General features: G+C 47.5%; 1 protein-coding gene across 4 annotated transcripts in view; it reads right to left on the bottom strand.

Annotated features, from left to right (window-relative positions):
- Positions 1–20,951, bottom strand: part of NTRK3 (neurotrophic receptor tyrosine kinase 3) — a 388,753-nt gene that overhangs the window by 158,996 nt on the left and 208,806 nt on the right. For all 4 annotated transcript variants that reach the window (XM_019799995.2, XM_002919550.4, XM_011225398.3 and 1 more), the window contains one exon: positions 1,452–1,640. In XM_019799995.2, coding sequence (XP_019655554.1) covers positions 1,452–1,640 — 189 coding nt within the window. The remainder of the gene's footprint in view (positions 1–1,451; positions 1,641–20,951) is intronic.

The raw sequence follows: 20,951 nt of genomic DNA, 5'->3' as shown, positions 1-20,951 counted from the left end.
CCAGCAGCATCGCCATAGAAAGCTCCGCATGACCAACTCTAGACCAAGCCTGGACCCCATGCTACCATCACAGAAAGGCTTTCCTTCCAGCCACACCCACGCTGGTCCAAGACGGACCTGACCTGAGGCGAGGCCTTTAGCCAGAGCGGAACCGTTCTTAGCACTGTGTCTGTCCCCCACTATTTTGATAGGGGGTGTCCGATAAATGCCGAGACCGAGCCTGGAGGACACCCAAGGTGGCGGGGCACACGATTCTGACTCGAGCCCAGTCCCTCCCACGGTGGCAATCCTCTCACTAAAACTCAGAACCAGAAAAACAGAAGCGAAGGTCAGTTCGAGAGCCAAGTGCCCGCTCGGCTGTAAGACAGACCAGCGTGGGCAGCAAGAGTTCTGTGAGCTACGGTGTGGCCCGAGGACAGAGCGCTCAGCCAGTGCCAGAGAGAGACCTGGGGTGCTTCTTCCTCAGCCGGAACCCTAGACCAGCAGAGAGAAGAAGAGAACTGATGGCAGAAGCCAGGGAACAGGGAAGAGGAACTCACAGCCTCCCAGTATCTCTGTTTTTCCTGTCCGTAAAATGACGCCTTCACCTAGCCCATCCCTTCCAGCTCTCAGTCTCCAGGGGCCTCTGTACTCTCTCCTGAACCTAGCTGACCATTTCTTGAGGGCAGGAGCAGGGGAGGGTGTGCACTGGGGCTGCTAGGCCTACACGGAGCTGGGACACGGCAAAGGGAACACCTGCTGAATGGAAGGCCCACGCCAAGGAGGCTCCGGAAGCGGGGAGAGGCCCTGGGAGCTGGGAGAGGCCCTAGAGGAGCTCAGCGGACATACAAGGAGAGGGACTGGAACCAAGAGCAGGCAAGAAACGAGGAGGAAACCGGTGCCCTGAATCCTCTGATCTGAATGAGACATCTGCAGAGGGGGTGAGCTGTCCTAGTAGTGGGGCCATGAGGAAATTCTCAGAAAGTGCACACTTCGGGGCACTGGAGGGGCAGCTAGGGAGATGTTTCCATTCAAACGGTACTCACCACCCTTCATTCCCTTCCCTTCTCCTGGGGGTTTGGGTGGAGGGTCTGGTAACCTCAGGGGCTATTGTCTGGACAGAGTCAGGTTACATTTCCTAAATGCAGAGGCCAGGTCTACAGAGAAGACAAGCCTTGTCTGATCCCCCTGACGGAGTGGGAGCATGTCTCCATGTGGGGCTGGACCTCCTGCATCCAGGCTGCTCCCCACCCTGAGCCCTCTCTGCCCAGGGGACTCTGCCCCAGTGGAGACCCCTTGCCCAGGCTATTTTTCAAGTTTTGAGACAAACAGGGAGAGTCCCTTAAGAGAATGGGAGGTTAGCAGGTGGTAGGTCACCTCAGAAGGTTCCGGAACCCCAGCTACGTGGTCTATTGCCATGCCAGCCTCCCCCACCCTCCCCAGAAGGGACAACGCTCTACTCCAGTACTCACATGTGTCTGGCTTGTGGCAGTTGTGTCCCTGACGGAAGTATTGGGGGTTCTCAATGACCGGGATGCGGGTCATGCCGATGACCACCGTGTCTGGCCCGGCGTCCAATGATGAGGGCGTGGTGATGCCATGGTTGATGTGGTGCAGTGGGCTGGCTGAGTCTTCCTCGCCACTGATGACAGCCACGGGCCCTGTACACACCAAGAGGGACACAGGACATCAGTGAAGTCACACCTGACCAGTGCCCAGCCCTGCCCATGGATCCTCTCACTATTTATGCCACCACATTTCCAGAAGAGTGAAATCCACTGCAAGAATACACCCTGAATGCTCTGGAGTCTGCATTCAAAGAACCACCCCTTTGTTCTCTTTCTTGAGAGAGAAAAGCATCCACCCCATCACACCATGGAAACAGCTGCAAGACAGCGTATCAAAATGACTCTACCATGAATTATTTTCACTTCTCCCAAATCCAGATCAGTTCACAATAATGCAAATTTTAAATGAGTGCTTTGCTTATGTAGCAACAACGGGATAAAAAAAAAAAAAGTACCCAGCAGTAATTTGCGCCCTGTCCCTCCTCCCTTCGGGAGCTTGAGAAACGATCGATGGTGGGTCCCACCCCCAGTTTCTGATTCAGTTGGTCCAGGGACGCACCTGGGCATCAGGATTTAATGGATTCCCCTGTGAGTCCCATCCACAGCCAGGCTCTAGAACCTCTGATGAGGGGCTTGGAGTGCCTTGATTAGCCTTTCCAGAGTGGCCCTCAGATTCCTACAGGAAGGTACCCAGCTTTCACTAGACTCTGCCGTGGCCTCTCCCAGTCCACAGGAGATAAGCCCAGTATGGGCAGGGATCAAACCTGAGCCAGTCTTCCAAGTGACATGGATTCAGCTGCATCACCGTTAACCTTCCTGCAACTGCAACTGGGTCACCTGCCCACTCTCGGAAGACCCACACTGCCCCAGTGGCCCCCAGTGGCCCCAAGGAATATCGTTTGCATCTTCACCAACCCCCACTCCACCACATTCCAACCCAAAGAAGTAACCCAGGAACTCAGGTTATTTACAAACACAAGTTGGCAAAGCTCATTGTTGCCACAGTCTTGGGAGAGCAAGGATTCTGTCCGGTGGGGCGATTCTCCCATACGTACAAATAAAACTGATGTCAAGGGCATCGGCTATGACTGTGGCTTCTTACAGCTGGTGTCTGACATGGCTGCTTTGCAAGACACACGGTCCCAAGACAAAGTGCCCGCTGCGATTTGGTTTTGCGGCTTGTACAGTACTTCCCCTGTGGAAGTCCATTACATCTATGGAAGTTTATAGGGAGAACACTTCCCATCGAATAGCGAGGAAGCACCAAAAAAGCAGAACTAAAAGGAAGACTAGTAAACTCGAACTGAGGACCGTGAATTCCACTCCATCGGTACAGACAGGCTTATTCCAAACCACGACAAATGCCTGATGGGGTTTGGAGATCACATGGAAAAGAAGCAATGCGTGGCAATAATCACTCGCCCTGCAAACAGAGGCCAGTGCCTGAAAACACCCTGTACTCTGAGAAACTTCGTCGTGATTCCAATTAAACACTGAAAGTGGGGCACAGGTTTTCTCCTTCCTCTCTCCCCAAATGTCTCTAAAATATAAAGAAATTACAGAAATATTGGTGTATCAAGAGCAAGGAGGAGAGACAAGGAGAAACATGATATTTCAACGTTCTGGAAGATGAAAAGTGAAATGATGTAAGCCTGCTTACAGAGGGGCTGCAGGGGGAATATTTAGAGAAAGTCAGTTCTGCTGGGTTGCCCAGGACTTGAACGGACAGGGTAACCTGGAAGGCTGGAGTGGGGCTCGGGGCTGGAAACAAAGTACCCAAGCCATGACCTTGGCCCCAGCCCACCAGGCTAGTGGTTTCTTCCTGGAAAAAATTAAGTGGAAAGGCTGAGGGGAAGGGCTGCTTCCTTTCTTCCTGTTCCTGGAAGACAGAAACCAAGAATGCCCACACCTTCACTGACCCTATTCCCCGTCTCCTCCCCTGCAGGAGACACAGAGGGTGCTTCTCTGCACAAACTGAATGCCTCAAAAAAACACCTGGATGTTGGGGCACCTGGGCGGCTCAGTCGGTTAAGCATCTGACTGTTGATTGTGGCTCAGGTCATGATCCCAGGGTCATTAGATTGACCCCTGCATTGGGCTCCACATTCAGCGGGGAGTCTACTTAAGATACTCTCTCTCTCCTTCTGCGCTCCCCCTGCACGCTCATTCTCTCTCTCTCTCTCTTATTAAAAGATAAACAAATCTTTAAAAAAAGAAAAGTACCTAGATTTTGACATTTGGTGGTCTCCCAATGAAGTCATGCTTCTGTGATCATGCTGTAGTGAAGGCTAATAGCTGATTGCTCATCTATATGCATAAAGTGCTTTCTAGAATTCAATTCCTACATATGAGAGAAGAGCCCAGGCTCCCCATACATTTCAGCAAAGCTTCAAAATGAAAGAGAGACCACAAGACAATCAGGGACCTGCAGCAAACACAGCAATGCAAGGAACCAAAGACTTTTTTTTTTTTTTAATCGTGAATATCCTCAGAGAGACAAATGAAGACCACACATCCATAAAACAAGATATTTAAAACACGAAAAATTCAAGGGTCAGAAAGAGTCCTTGAGAATTATGACCATGAGAATTCGGAAGTCAAAGAGGAGCGGAAGATAAAGCCAAGGAAATTTTTCAGAAAGGCAAACAAAACAGAAAGAGGAGGTATATAGGAAAGAAAAGAGAAGAAAATTAAAGATTCAATCCAGAGATTCAATATCGGACTAAAAGAAAGGTGGCAGGGTAGGGAGAGGGAGAAAGGCATGGACAGAGAAGAGAAAAAAATGGAAGGGAGGATAAAATTTAGGGAAAAATTTCTCCAAATGACCTGTCCACTCAGTTTCAAGCATAATTAATATATGCACATGTGTGCATGAGCACACGTGTGCACACACACACACATACACACACACACACACACACACACGTCAAGGCACAAAGTTATAAAATGCCAGACCCCTGAGAATAAAGAGAAGATGCTAAGAGCTTGTAGGAGGGAGGGATAGGTCCTATTTCAAAAGGAACAGAAATCAGAAAGACAATGCAATTCTCCCTAACAACCCACTGTGACCGCACTGAGAAATCCCTTCAAATTTTTTTAAGATTTATTTATTTTTTAAAGAGAGAAAAAGAGAAAGGGTGAGGGGCAGAGAGAGAGAATCTATCTCCAGCAGACTCCCAGCTGAGCGCAGAGCCCAATACGAGGCTGGATCTCAGGAACCTAAGATCAGGACCTGAGCTAAAATCAAGATTTGGAGGCTCAACTGACTGAGCCACCTGGGTGCCCCAATTCCTTCAGATTTTTGGTGGACAAATTTTCAGCCTAGAATTCTACCCCTAAAACTGTATTCACGGATGGCCTGGGTGGCTCAGTCAGTTAAGTATCTGCCTTTGGCTCAGGTCATGATCCCAGGGTCCTGGGATCGAGCCCCACATTGGGCTTCTTGCTCAGCAGGGAGCCTGGTTCTCCCTCTGCCTGTGGCTCCTCCTGCTTGTGCTTTCTCTCGCCCTCTGACAAATAAATAAATAAAATCTTTAAAAAAATAAATAAAAGTGTATTCACACACTGTAAGGGCAGAAGACAGGCACTTAGAGGTGTGTAGACACTCACCTCCCCCTTCCTGGGAAGCAGCAGGAGGGGAGACTTTAGCAAAACAAAGGGGCAAATGGGGGGAAAAGAGGACAGAAGCCTCCCCACCCCACAGCGACTGGTCTGTTCTCAGCATTATGGGATGTGGGTTGTTATAGCAACATGGTGGCAGGACACAGAATCAGGAGGAGTTTGGAGGAGACAGAAACAACGGGACTTGAGCATTTTACGAAAGGCTGTTTCTTTGAATCTGTGTCTCAGGGAGTCGTCAATGGACAGCGAGTGGTCCACACAAAGTTCCAAAGCTTGTGATCTAAAACAGTCCCTGCTCTCTCAACATTATTCCAGGATCTGAGAGGACCAGATAAGAGCCACAGAGAGGAGAAGGGTCCTGCCACAGGCTCCCAAGCCACAGGAAGGGACAGGGTCACCCAGGAAGACTTCACAGAAATAAACGAATAAAACAGACTTCGAAGCCCTGGGAAACCGAATACTTAGAATGCGGGCAGAGGAAGGGGAACATGAGAAGAAACGGCCAGAAAAGCAGAAAAGAATCCAAAAACGACATTGACTTAGAAGTCAAAGGAGGAGAACACCTAGAAGTTCAAGAGCATCCTCTACTAAGGCCAAGTAGGATGAAGAATGAAAATAGGCCACCGTATCTGTCAACAAGAAGGTGACCTTAGTGAGAGCAGGTCCCAGAGAGGAGCGACGGGAAGAAAACATTCAACTATGGGGATGGAGGAGTCAACTGGAGATCTCACCATTGTTGCCATCTTTACTGAGAGTTTTCTATGCATCAGGCTCTGTAAATGCAACGTCTTGAACCTTATAATGCCTCTGTGATGTTGGTACATTTATTCTCCCCATTTTACAGATGGAAGCACTGAGGCACAGAGCAGTGACCTGCCCAAGGACACACAGCACAAAGTGGGGTGCAAAGTGGTGGGTGCTCGCTGGGTGGCAAACCTGGTCTGCCCCAGAGCCTGAGCTCATGACGGTGACGAGGTGCTGCCATCCAGAACGTGCAGCCCATGGTGGGGGAGAGCGTGTGTTCAAGGGGACACTTGGTCACTTCCGGTACATTATCCTCCTCATGGGCAGCTGCCTTCGATTGCAGGTCCCTGAGACCCTTTTTGAAGAGGTTGTTCTTGATCCTTGCGAACAGGGACAAGCGTGGGTCACCTCATCAGACTCATGCAGATAGATTACAGATAATTCATCATGAGCTCTGCATCCCAGAGCTGCTGAACGCTTGCGTTCAGCTATATCCACATCAAAAAGAACACGGTGCCGTCAGACCGCTATCTGGTCCCTGAGGCCCCCTTACTCACCTCCGCTCTTCCACGAACCACATTCCTTAAAATAAAAGCCAATAAGGAGTGCAGAGACCCCTCTTCAAAGAACGTAAGAGGAGACCCTTGCAGCTCACTCCTGCCCCGCACACCTGCGCCGGCGTCCAGCAGGGTCCCCAGCACGGCTGCAGGCGGCAATGGGGTGAGACAAGTCCTTTAAGGACGGGGCTGCTCTGGGTATGGCAGGATATGTGGCCTCTGTGGACCTGGCCGTTCCAAGGCAGTCCCAGGTTCATCAGTGGTAGCAAATGTACCACCGATAATGAGGGAGGCTAGGTATGTGGCGGGGGGAGAAGATATAAGGGAACTCTACCTTCCACCCAATTTTGCTATGAACCAAAAACTGCTCAGAAAAATAAGGTCTAATAAAAAACAACTTAAAATAAATGTTAAAAAAGCCAGTCTCCCCACCCAGCACACAACATATCTGCAAATACCTTCTGGGGTGACAGTAGTGCCCTGGGTTGAGATCGCTGACGGGGCACCCACATTCACCCTAGGAACCAATTTATCTTTCCAGCTCTGGCCAGGTCTCATGTCTCAGGGGAAAACCCACAGACCTGGGGTCGCTGTGAGGAAGAAGCATTTCTTCTCACCTCAATAACCACAGAGAAGAATTTATTAAGATACAAAGAAGAATGAATAATGTAGGGGAGAGCTCGTCTGTCCAGGGAGCGTCTCTGTTTTCCTGAAGCCACCAAGGCTTCAGGCAGGTCATGAGGAGGAGTCAAGCTTGCTGTCGTCTGAGCTCCTGACACACACACACAGACTGTCTAGTACCCGTGACGGTCCTCTCTGCTGTCACTAATCCATTCCTAATCCTAATCCAGGACACAATTACTTTGTTATACGGCACTAATAAACAAAAAGGAGAAAAGACAGGTTTGCAGGCTTGCTGGTCAGTTCAAGCTTTTGAGTCAGGAGCGAATCTAGGTCTGCTCAGACCCCCCCCCCCATCACATGATTCTCTTCCCAAATCAGAGCCTTTTTTTTTCTTTCAGACATAGAGTGGGTTTTTGCCTTCAACCATACCTTAATGGAACCACTGGATAATTAGAGAAAGCCTGATGGCCCCAGCACGTATCTTGCCCAGTCTTTAAAGAGTCTTTTCTCTTCCTCTCTCTGCTCCTTCAACAGGAAAAAAAAAGGGGGCCGAAAGGGAATCGCTTAGATTTTCATAAGTGGTTGATTCCAATGTGGGGTCAGGTACCCCAGAAAGCGAAGGTCTCTGGTGCAACAGTGAGGCGGAGCTTTACCACAGTACAGTGGGCTCTGACCCAGGTGGGGGAGGCCCCATCGCAGGGGATCTGGGGGATGCAAGTGGCCATGAGGTCTGCAAGGAAAAGGTACCCTGCGGAAGCCTCTGGTGAATTAGGGTTCTTAGTGGACAAAGAGGAGTGCATTTGCACATTGCACAAAATGAGTGAGGGAAAAGCAGCCTTCTCCCTGGTAATGCATTAACACATAAACACTGCCTCTTTCATCAAGGGGAATACTTCTTTGGAATTTCTTCTCCAATATCCAGCAACTCTCCAACTTTCAAGGCATTAACAATTCTCAGAAATGTATCCCCAAGAAAATCCAGCCACTAGTTCAACACAATGGCATTTGCTCAGCCAGTTTGTAGACATGGTTCTTCTCTAATTTCCAAAGAAATGACTCAGAGTCCCAAGGATGTGATTATAACAATTATTTTCTTTTCATTTGACCTGCAAAATAGACTGTTATTCCCATCTGACCAACTAGGAAACTGTTCCTCAAATAAGTTTAATTCATTTTCCAAAAATCACCTAGGTCGGAAGTGATGGAGCCTATACATGAATCTGTTTGTCCATCTCCAAAGTTCTTACCCTTCTCATCCAACCATCCATTTTCTCAATACTATTGCTGACATGAAGTATCTTCTTAAAGATCTTATTTATTTGAGAGAGAGCGAGAGAGAACACGCACAAGCAGAGGAAGGGGCAGAGGGAGAGGGAGAAGTAGGCTCCCCGCTGAGCAGGGAGCCCCACTCGGGCCTTGATCCCAGGAACCCCTGAGATCATGACCTGAGCCGAAGGTAGATGCTTCACCGACTGAGCCACCCAGGCGCCCCGACATGAAGTATTTTTTACAAGCAAAACTACGTATAAATACATGACACCACATAAAAAAGCCGGGACGTCTGAACCAAGGCATCTAGAAATAGATCACCAAGTATTTTCAAGGCAATACCAAGACATATAACTTTGGGTAGCCAAATTTATGACTAAATCGTAAAATCCTGGGGCCAGAATCCATCCATTTCTACATTCCTTCATTTATCTTGGCGCTTCCTTCCAAGGTGGGGGGCAATTTCACCTACGAATTCAGAAGACCCTCTTAGGAACTGTGATTGCTATGACTGCTGTTACCCAAGCATTTCTAGGCACCGCTGGGAGGGCAGTTTTCCGCACCCCCTCAAGTTACACAGCTCCCCCATCACTCTCCTTGGTTAATGAGAAGTGAGTAGAAACGGTCTGCATCAGTTCCACACGGAAGCTTTAAGATCCAGTGTGTGAACTGCTGCATTCTCTTTGCCCCACCTTGGCAACCATGGAAGTATGAGTCCAAGGCTCAGGCAGCTTCTGTCCCTGAGTGAGGCCGACACAGAGCAGAAGGTTCCATCCCTCACCGGGTGCGTGTGTGGCGTAAGTGAGAAATACAGCTTTGCGGTTCTAAATCACAGAGATTGACAGGGGTGCTGTTTGTTATCACAGAATAACTAGCTCATGCTGACTAATACAAAAATGAAACCATCCCCACATTAAACAAGGTGACTTTAATGTTTTCCTTCACACCATTCTCCACAAATCTTTACAAAAGTGTCCTCTGCAAAGGATGCATCTTTCACCCTCAATGATGTAATTCATTTTAAAATGTCTCCTCCCAGCTCTCCATCCCAAAATCGAGCTCTAATCTAATCTAATCTAATCTAGTCCGACATAGAGCCAGACCATGACCTCCACTGTTGACAGAGATGCTCCCCCCCCCTGCCCCAGATCAGACTCGGGAAGTAAAAGAAAACAACCCTGGACGGGTCTCATGTTTTTAATGTGTCAGAATGAAGCAAACAAGCCAACTTTGGATTAAGAAAATGATTTTTTAAAAACCTCAACCTTTTCCTACTGATAAAAATCAAATATTGATGTGTCCCTGGTGGGTGAGAGCTTCGCATCAACAAATCTGGGAGCAGGAACTCACAAAATGGAATAAGGTGAAAGCACAACAAACACTATTAAAAATCCAGCCACGCTCAGAGAGGGATTCCATTTACTGTCTCATAAAAAGAGCCTAGTCCTCAGAGGCAAACAAAAGAAAATCAATTTCTTTAATTTTTATTGGCAGACGTGGGACAGAGGCCAAGTGAACACGGGCTGTGCCCAAGAGCATACCTGGGAACAAGTCACCAAATGCCTGTTCCTGGGCCAGCTCCTGGGGTCCCTTCCCCTTTGTGTCTCCTCCAGCTTCCGGACTGAAGTCACCATCACGACTCCCCCAGCTTGCGGGCTGCCCAAGATGCCATGCCCTCGTCACTTCTCTGTGCCCCTCCCTGAATCATTTCCCAAAAGATAAGCTCTATTCTCTGGCTTGAATTCCGTCCCAGCCTCTTACAGGAACCGAAGGCACTGTCCATGCCTCATAGCATCCATAGCTTGGGGGTATCACTTGGTGATTGAAAATGATGCCGCTGATCAAGCAGCCCAAGGACATGCATTAAAGGAAAGGGAAGGGAAGGCAGGACTGGCGCTCTGAACACAGGGCTTCCCTTACCTCGCTTAATCACCGCGACAACCCTGGGTCCTGCCATCCCAGTAATGCAGTTGAGGAGACTGAAGTCCAAGGTTTCATCATTTGCCCAAGGTCACACAGTTAATAAATGGTAGACAGACTCACATCTATCTGACTTCACGGTATGGGCTCAATTCACGGTGCCATCCTGCCTGACCCTCCAGCATTGCTTTTCTGACGCTGGGACAGGTTACAATGGATCAACACAATCTCCTTCCTACTCCCAATCTTTATTCTCTTGAGACTCATCTGTAGAAAACTGGCTTCATTTAGGAGTGGAGCTCATGACATTTCCAGGGAACTTTAGACCCAGAACCTATGCACCAGGTCGTAGCTGGAAGGGGCAAGTCCTATCTATGTAGGAGCTCAGAGGCAAAAGAATGGCAGACAGCAAGGGGCCTAAGAACAAGAAAATATGCATCCTAGAGGGAAGGCGAATGCCATCAGCTTTCTCCAAAGACTCTTTATACATACGGAATTTCAGACATCTCAGGCACAAACAAGAAGCGGGTAATTACCTTCCAGTTGCACATATAAGACAAGTGGAACACAAAATCCTGGTGCTTTGGTGCAAGGCCCCATAAAAAGCTTACAGCTCAAGTCTCAACATTCCCAGTTCATGTTTAGTCACTGTACTGAGACTAGACAGCATCGCCCCAAAACAGAGGCACTTATTTCCCCTCAAGAATTATGCATAGCCTTTCCCCCAGCCTCATGGGCACTTCTGGTGAATGAAAGGAGACATGGCCGTTTGTGAGCACGCTGTACTAGGTGCTGCCATGTTGGATCACTGATGTCTCCATACCCTTCACCCACGCACTCACGTCACCTTTTTTCACTAACAGAACTCTTCTGCATAATCTGCACCATCTTATTGCAACACCATGGCCAAGAGACTGACAGGCCAAATTCATGGGAACTAAAACCCAAAAGCGCCTGATTTTACCTAGTTCACAAGTGGGAATCTAAAACCCCATTGGTTGACCTGTAGGTGAAAGGTGAGGAGAAACGGAGGCCCTGTAGGCACTGACTGATGGGGGGCTTCCTAGTAAGAAAGACCTCCCACAGGTGCGTGGGGCTCACACATTGCTGTACAAACAGTAGCTTAGCCAGGGTATACCGGAAGGAAACCCTCCTCATGGTACTTCTGAGTACATATGGAGTGATGTCATCGCATACTGTCTGTCACCTGCAGAAAACCCAGCTCCTTTCTCCAAAATAATAGCTAAAACCTATCGGGCATTTATTGACCACTAGGCACCAGCCTGGGCTTTGTGTCCATATGACCTCCTTCAGTGCTCACAGTGGCTTAGTGAGGTGGGTCCTGTAAGGAGCGTCAGAGCAGTGAGGTAGTCTGCCCAAGGTATGCAGCTAGTGAGTGACAACATCGTGATTCTAGATGGAGCTGTAGGACTCCAGAGTCCATGTTCTTAATCACTCCCCCACCTGTGTCATCGTACGTAATCACATGGCCTCAAATCGGCGAGGTCTACGATGAAAACGCGTCAGAACTACAATGCCCCTAAATCCAAGATGCTGAAATAAGGCCTAAATTTATAGATGGAGAGAAACCATGAAAGGCCAATGACTTCTTCCAGGTCGTTCTGAGATTGCAAACTCATTCCTAAGGCCTGAGAATCCTGTGTTCACACCCAGCTCACCCTGGCCCATCACCTTATGCCAGCCAAAGAAGATATTTCTCTCTCTATTAGAAAATGTTCACTGGAAAGATATAAGGCCTCCTGGCAGCCTCAAGTAGGGAGGGAAATGAGATCATAGAACCTTTCAGAATGGGAGACCCATGACAGATGTTAACTAGACTTATTGTGGTGATTATGTCACAAAATATACAAATATCCAATCGTTACATTGTACACCAGAAACCAACACAATGTTCTGTGTCAATTATACATGAATTAAAAAAAGGATGGAAGGATCCTGTGATTTTGTGCATTAAAACCCATAATCTCACAGCAAGGGATACCCCTCCTTTCAGTATGACGCATCGTCACTCACAAGGCGATTTCCTCTCCATGAACTCAGTCACCACAGCAACCCAATGAGATACTCAAGATAGGGACTACACCCCCATTTCACACATGAGGAAACAGAGACTCAGAGTTGTTAAACTGACCTACCACAGAGTCAGGGGAGAGCTGTGACTTGAACCTGGCTCTCAGATTCCCAATCCAGTGCTCTTTTGAGTTCATATCAAACTTACTTCCTCTAGAAAAGTAAAAGGTGGTTCTCCATCTGGGACTAAGACCCAAAATGGCATTTCTGAGAGCAGTGAGGACTCCCTACCAAATCGATCTGTGGAAGTTGTTTGGGGATTCCATGAGTTTGGCTGTGAATCCTTTACCTAAGATTAGAAACTGACAAAGAGTGACTTTTAGACCACAAGGCTACCACACATGATAGACACAGACAAAGGGAAAGTGTGTCTCGGGAAAGGCCGTGCAAGGCCAAAGTCAGCCCCATGACTGTCCAGAAAAAACTGCCCTACAGAATGAAGATTTTTGCCACTGTCCCTAGAAGGGATGCCAGGGCTGTCAAGACATGCCCAGGTTTCTCTGCAGGGTTCTATGGTGTTGCCCGCAGAATTCAGCAGACGCTCAACATTATCTAAAGGCCCCACCCCACGCACGTCTCACCATAGGCCCTGCCCTTGCAGAGGTGATGGGCTGCTGTAGGTGTGCTTCCTGGCCTTTCTGTGGTCTCTCACCTACTGCTCACTGGACCAGCGGTTGGCACCTGCCCACCTTGGTTGAACATCACCCAGGCCCAGATCTCTGTCAAGGCAAGTATTGCCTCCAACAGGACTGCACATCCAGCTCTCAGGATCCTGTAACTGCAGCCATTTACCCTGCATCCACGGCAAGGTATCTCCGTGGACGAGTCACAGAACGGTCCTATGAAATTTCACCTTGGAACTTAGTTTTGCTATTAGCCTGTGTTATCATTTTCATGAGAAACACCACGTCCTTAGAAAACTATGAGAAAACCGTTTCTATATTTGACCCCTACATTTGAACTTGTCCTGTTGTTAGATTGTCCCGGGGCTAACACTGATCTGTCTCCTTGCTCATCCCAGTTCAAGTTCCTCAGCTGGTCCTGAAGTCTCTAGATCATAACCCCTGAAGGTCAAGAACTCTACCCTGTGCATCTTTGAAGTTCTTTGAGGCCCTAGTAAGATGCCTTTACTACAGCAGGCACCGGAAAACAGGTGCTGTGCAAGGGCTAGCCCAGGTAGGGGTAGGCACTGCCTCCCAAAGTGTATCAGGTTCCTTTCCTTGCTGTAACAAAATACCACAGGCTCAGTGGTTGAAATAATGGAAATTGAATCTCTGACAGTTCTGGAGGCCAGAAGTCTGAGATCCAGGTGCCAGCATGGTCATCCTCCCTCTGAGACTAAGCAGAATGCTTCTTTGCCTCTCTTTAGCTTCCGTTGGCGGTCAGCAGACCCTGGGCACTCTCTGGCTTCTAGATGCATCATGCTCCCTGGTCACGTGGCCTTCTTCTCTGTGTGTGTGTCTATCTCCGAGTCTCTCATTTTTATAAGGCCACCAGCCAACTTGGATTAAGAGCCCATGCTACTCCAGGATCCCATCTTAATATACGTCATAGTCACACCTGAGAAGACTACTTCCAAATCAGATCACATGCACAGGTATCAGAGGTTAAGACTTCAACATATCTTTCTGCAGGACACAGTTCAACCCACAACCCAAGTCTCCCGCCTGTCTCACTCTCACCCCTAGGATGAGAGGGCATTAAAGGATGGTGAAAAAACTGGCTCTGGGGCAAACTGGGAATGTACTCTATGGGCATTTACCCTTGCAGGGGCAACTTCCCAACAACTGTAGCACTAAGCCCATTCCAGAATCCTCAAAGGTGTCACCCCAACATTTCTGTTCCTGATTCAGGACGCACCTTCCAAATCGGCCTTCCCACATACATGTGCAGTGCACACTGCCTCGTGTGCTGGGCTGTCAGCTAGAGACTAAGAAGGGAGAAGAAGACACATCCCCGGCCATGAAGAGGCCCCCAGATCTACAGGTAGGACACAAAATAAACCAAGCAAGATGACGCCTGTGGCGAGGAGCATGTTACAGGTGCGCCCAGGGCAGTATGACAGCGCAGGGGAGACACTGAGCCAGAGCAGAAGGGAAAGAGGAAGGCAGCCTGAGAAGGATCCCTGCCCAGCAAACACTCTAGGTCCATCACCCCTCACCCCTGCACACAGTCCTTGCCCCACCCCAGAACACTGGCCTTCGCTCCCACACCACGACACTCTCTCTGCTTCTGCGGTGGCCATCACCTCCAAGGCACCTTGAACCTTGGCCACTGCCTCTTCTCCCCACACACCTGGGCTGTAGTTGGGCAAGGCCCTCAGCAGCCCCTATTAATCTCTTGGCTCACTCATCCCTTTCACAGACAAGCTGTAAAAGTGATATAAGCATTTCATTCAAACAGAGCTACAGAAGGAACAGAGGAGGGGGCAAAGGGTCGATTGATTTCCAGCATGTGAAAGTATAAATACAATACCAAAATCAATCAAAATAACACCATATCAACTCTGTGATCTCTTCCCTTGTATGGCACACTTTATAGACTATAGTACCTGTTCCTATTTGCACACCTGCCCCCAGTGCGGGCAGGGGCTCCACTGGCCAGGCCAGCACTCAGATAGCTATGTTCTCTGAGAAGCCCCTTGAGTCACAGAGGGCAAAGCAATGATGTCACAGGCACGCATCCCACCAGCTCATCACACACATGTTGGAAATCCCATGTGTGTTCACACAGATGTGCTCCTGAGCAAGGATACGTGTGAACTCACACATAAAGCTACACCAGTTTGTTGTTCATTGAACAGGTGTGTAAGGAGACTCACTGGTCTGCATTTTTCTACAATTTCACTCCTTCTGCATGTCACCAAACTCTTTCCGTGGGTAACACATATAATGCACTTAAGTGCAATACACTGAGCATATTAAACACTCACACCAAATACCCCACCGAGGGTAGTGAGGCGGATGGAGATGAGGGAGAGGTTAGCAGTAGCGAGTTAGTTGTTTATTTTCCTGAAGATGGACACATGGGCTAGACTGGTACAAAGGGGAAAAATCCCAAGACTTAACCACCTAATCTCAAAATGCATATTCTTCTTCAATTTTGTGACTTCCTGCAGTCACTCTTCCGGTATTATTCTTGGACTGACTTCCAGATCAGGTAATATTATGAAACCCACCAATTCATAAGAACTTCTCATTTTCATGGAACCCCCTCATCAAAACCCAGTTTCCTCATGAATCCATTAACCTAAAGGAGACTCAGGTAAGGAATTAAAACTTATCAAACTATCTCTTTGTTCAGTTCACATCTGTTTAGTTTGTAATTATTAAAAGGGGGGTGACCGAACACCCTGATTTTCCTAGGGCAGTCCTTGTGCATTCCTGTTGTTCCAGCATGATTTTTCATAGCGCCCCCTTTGCTTCAGATGAAAAATGACAGAGTCACCCTAATAAATGGTAACTTAGGTCTCCTGGGTATTTAAGTGGAGGGGTGGAGAAAAGATGGTCATGGGTAGAATCAATTGCCCTTTTGGTACTCCAGACACCAGGGGATAATACCACAAGTAGGCAGTGAACCACTCTAGCCAACACGCTTCCATCATTTTCTAAACTCCCTAGGAAGCGATCTTGGGAGGGGCTGGCATGTATCTTCCAAATACCCACATACGACGTTGTCCTTCTTGGGTAGTCAATAAATACCACTTGATGATGATGATGATGAAGCCACGGATTTTTCAAGCCCCCCTCTCCCTCTCTTCCCTTCTCCCTCCCCCGTTCCTCAGGGTACAGGTCAATCAATCTCAGGCCATCTTGATCTACTTGGAAAGCTTAACTGCCATGAAGCTAAACCACTTGTCCTCTGGCTCCAATCTCTTAGAGAAATTAGTGCCAATGGAAGTGTCGGTATCAATTTCATAATGTTATTGGATGAAGGCAAGGCTGGGCCAAGTCCCATATTCCTGACGGGCTATCAAAGTGATGAGGATTATGGGTAAGGAGACAGACAGCTCTGACAGGAAAGGCAATGACTCAAGATCAATTAGACTGACAAGACTATCTTTAAGCCATATCACTTAATGCTGACACGGGTACGTTTCCCACAGAGATTTGGAATACTGGATGCAGAGTGTTCCTGGTGTCTCCAGGGGTAACTAGAGAGCCTGGAGGCAAGCAAAGCAGCCCTTCACCCTACACCTCTCCCGAGAGAATCTGAACAAAGGGTTCTAAAGAAAATGAGGATTTTGCTCTCGTGATGGGAAGACTTAAATATCTGGCCCCCCATTTTCTCTTTTCTATTTTTTCTTCCTGCCTTCTAAAGAAAATGTCAAGATAAAATGTAGGCTTCGTATTTAAATTTAATTCCTTTGCAGAGTCGAGGGAAGGCTTGGGATTATTAAAATGGAAATCAAGATCTTGTAAAAGTCAAACCATCCTAGCAGGAGAGGAGATTTGTCATGGAAGGCGAGAGCAACAGATGGATGCCACAAGGGTCCTGAATTCTAATCCAGGCTCTTACCCCAGCATTGCCGTGAATACCACAGTGTGCGATGGGGAAGCAGTCACGTTGTTTCTTTGGGGCTTCAAAGGCCTCACGTAAGGTCAACCATCACCTCCCGTTACACCATAGCACCATGAGGAAATGAAATGCCAACAGCCACCAAAGGCAACAGAGGGATCAGAGGATTTTTTCAGACCTGGCAAGGTGTGCAGAAACTGCTTTTTTTTTTCCCCCTGAACTTGACAGAAGATGCAGAGAAGTGGCCCCGAAGCAGAGGATGATGGGATGGGGGCACCAAAGAGACAAGCTCGAAGAGCCAGTCCAACTCCTGCTAAGTGCACCCCGTGCAAGGACGTGATGCTCGTACTATTTCCATAGTAAGCCCAGGCTATTTTAAATGATCCAGGTTCACAGCTTATTTCCCCCTCGTTCTCACAAGTTTATGTTCCCAGGGTAGCAGGCATAATTTCAAGCCTGTGAGGTTATAGCTACTTAAACAGGTTTGCTTTATTATTTTTTAATTGCTTAACAATATTGTTTGTTAGCATTCTATTAAAAACCCCACAGTGTTTCATAACGGAATTTTAAATTCATCCTAGTTTAAAGTGTCCATTTCAGAATATGTGTGTATTTACGGGGTTAGCCGACACCGATATTCAATGGCCGATCTTGACATTGACCTCAGCAGTTAGACAAAGCAAAATGATCCACGGGAAAGATCCGTAGGCAGCAAGCCTTAGCTGGATAATGTCAATCCCGGCCAAGGGGTTGTTGTCAATATTATCTGGAAACGCTGACTTCCCAAATGCACTCAGAACATTGGCCTAATATGCAAATGTGTGAATCAGGGGATTCCTCCCAAGACGGCTTTAAATAGCAAGCCCTTTAAAGGCACAGTAGTACAGATGAGGGTATTTTAAGAACATTAACCAACTGAAGGAGAGACTGGGACAGAGAAACTCGAAGTGTTAGAAGTTCCCGCTAATCAAAGATGGTTCAGAATTAATGATGAAGCATCTCTGGAACTGATGGAGAAAATTCTAGGGAAGCATTAGACAGTAAAGAAGTTTTGGTAGGCACACGCGTGGCATTGTTCTCCTCGTGGTCCTAGACCCAAACGTGATGTACTTTACACTCAATGATTTGGAAACACATCTACTGGGAAAGCTTGTTGTAAATTTTTTTCACATAATGGTATCTTTGTTGAAGGCAGGAGGTCTTCATTATATCAATTTACTCCAGAATTTTTTTAAAAAATGCAGTTAAACATTATGAATGCAAACAAGAGAACTTCCAAAGAGAAGTAAAGTGTTAATGTAACATTAGGGTCTTTGCTCATTGTCGTTCCTCATTGTTGGCAGGAATTTGAACATAGGTGGGGGAACAAGTTTCACAGCGGGGAGGAACGCATGGGTCCCAAACAAGAGGCTTCTCCAAGTCACCACATTGTAATCCTTTTTTTTTTTAAGATTTTATTTATTTGATGGGGCGCCTGGGTGGCACAGTGGTTAAGCGTCTGCCTTCGGCTCAGGGCGTGATCCCGGCATTGTGGGATCGAGGCCCCACATCGGGCTCCTCCGCTATGAGCCTGCTTCTTCCTCTCCCACTCCCCCTGCTTGAGTTCCCTCTCTTGCTGGCTGTCTCTGTCTCTGTCAAATAAATAAATAAAATCTTTAAAAAAAAGATTTTATTTATTTGAGAGAAAGAGAGAGAGAGCATGAGCAGGGCTCAGGGGAGAGGGAAGGGGAGAAGCAGACTCTCCGTTGAGCAGGGAGCCCAAGTTGGGGCTCAATCCCAGGACCCTGGGATCATGACTTGAGCTGAAGGCAGATGCTTAACTGACTGAGCCACCAAGGTGCCCAAAAATGGCTGACTTCTAATAAGCGCAGGTATCATTCCCAACTTGACCTGGGTTCGCAGAGGGTCTATATGTGGAATGTTTTCAATTTCAGATGTGATACATGTGTCTTTTCAAAGCTTCACTAGGTAGACTGAGTGACCCATAGATACAACATATATACGTGCATGCGTGCGTGCATGTGAGCACACACACGAATGAACTAGGTGTTACTGATGGAGAATCCTCTATATCCCTAGCACTGGGCTATGCTTTCTGGTATTTTCTAATTTATTTATTTTTTTTTAGATTTTCATTTATTTATTTGAGAGAGAGACAGTGAGATAGTAAGAGAGAGCAAGATCCAGGGAGAGGGAGAGCCTGATGCGAGGCTCCATCCCAAGACCACGGGATTATGACCTGAGCTGTAAGGCAGATGCATGACTGAGCCACCCAGGTGCCCCTGTATTCTCTCATTTAATCAAACTACTGTTAGATGAATATTTTGGCCAAGAATTGTCCCAAGCAACTTATAAATATTGCCTCATTTAACCCTTACAACCTTGCAATGATTGCCTCCATCTCAAGGATAAAGAATCAGAGACTCAGAACTATTTTATTAACCTGTCCATAGTCCTTCAGCTGATAAATGGTGAAGCCAGAATTCAAATCCAAGACCAACTCCCCCCAAGGCCAGTACACGTACCGCCTGCCACAAACTATCATTTTTTTAAAGATTTTATTTATTTATTCGAAAGAGACAGCCAGCGAGAGAGAGAGGGAGCACAAACAGGGGGAGTGGGAGAGGAAGAAGCAGGCTCATAGCGGAGGAGCCTGATGTGGGGCTCGATCCCAGATCGCCGGGATCACGCCCTGAGCCGAAGGCAGACGCTTAACCGCTGTGCCACCCAGGCGCCCCCACAAACTATCATTTTAAGAGAACCTCAAAAAGCAGTATGAAGAGAGAGCATATTTGACATTTTCCTTGGGTCTGTAGGCAGAGTTTCCTTCAAATTCACTCTCTAACTTTATTTAGGTGTGTCCTGATTCATAAACATGTACAATTTAGGCTTGACACTCAAAGGCCATCATCACCTAATGATCTACTAACCACAGTTCTTACTATTGAGTAAAAAGACATTTTTCTGCTATTTCCCAAATGCACAATGTACATGTCTATTCCTGCCACACCTGTGCCCCAGCCCAACCCTCAAAACTCTGCATTTCCTGGAAGCCAGCTCAATTCCATCACCACCTGGAAGGCTTGCTTGTACCTGCCGCTCCCTTGTCTTCCTCCCCACCCCACCCACCCAGTCACCGCCTCCTCTCCATTCTTGCAACCCATCTGAAGATCAGGGTTTCCCTGTCCATCCTTGTCTCTTCCCATTGATCCTCATTCTCTGCAACCCAAGAATAAGGCTTTAAAAAAGGGGGGAGGGAAGAAATGGTTCTGACGCCATCTTTTTACTCCTCTTGACGGAGGAAAGACAGTGCTCGTCACGATGATGAGAATGTCTAATTCACAAGCATAGTCCCATCGTTCTGTTACCTACTATGAAATCAGCTGAGTCACTTCACCTCTCTAAATACTTGTCTCCTCATCGATAAAGTGGGGCTCACTTCAGTGACTGCCTCATTAGGCTGCTATTAGGGTTAAATCAAGTGTTTATCCAAACCACTTGGCATAGCATCACTGTTCAGCAAATGTTAATAATAATACTGATAGGGGCGCCTGGGTGGCACAGCGGTTAAGCATCTGCCTTTGGCTCAGAGCGTGATCCCAGCATTATGGGATCGAGGCCCACATCAGGCTCCTCCACTATGAGCCTGCTTCTTCCTCTCTCACTCCCCCTGGTTGTGTTCCCTCTCTCGCTGGCTATCTCTATCTCTGTCAAATAAATAAATAAAATCTTTAAAAATAATAATAATAATAATAATAATACTGATAAAAACAAAAACATGTGGCAGTCAGCTAACACAAAAACTTTGTTGTTGATACTTTTAAGCCCCATGCTAATGATTGATTTCAGAGCCTCTTCTTTTAACATGGCCACTAATGGCGGCATTTGCATGCCTGTAAGCCTCCCATTCTGCACTAGGGAATTAGAGTTAACCAACACTTCTCATGGCTGATCAAAGAAACAGTACTCATTGGTGCAGTAAGACATGAGCTTTGTTAGGGGGAGAGAAGAGGGCCTCCACTGGAGGATTGGCTAACTCTTTCTGGCTTCCATGGACTTC

This window comes from Ailuropoda melanoleuca, chromosome 9 (genome assembly GCF_002007445.2).
Source record: "Ailuropoda melanoleuca isolate Jingjing chromosome 9, ASM200744v2, whole genome shotgun sequence".
Taxonomy (NCBI): domain Eukaryota; kingdom Metazoa; phylum Chordata; class Mammalia; order Carnivora; family Ursidae; genus Ailuropoda; species Ailuropoda melanoleuca.
This window is presented reverse-complemented; position numbering and strand designations above follow the sequence as displayed.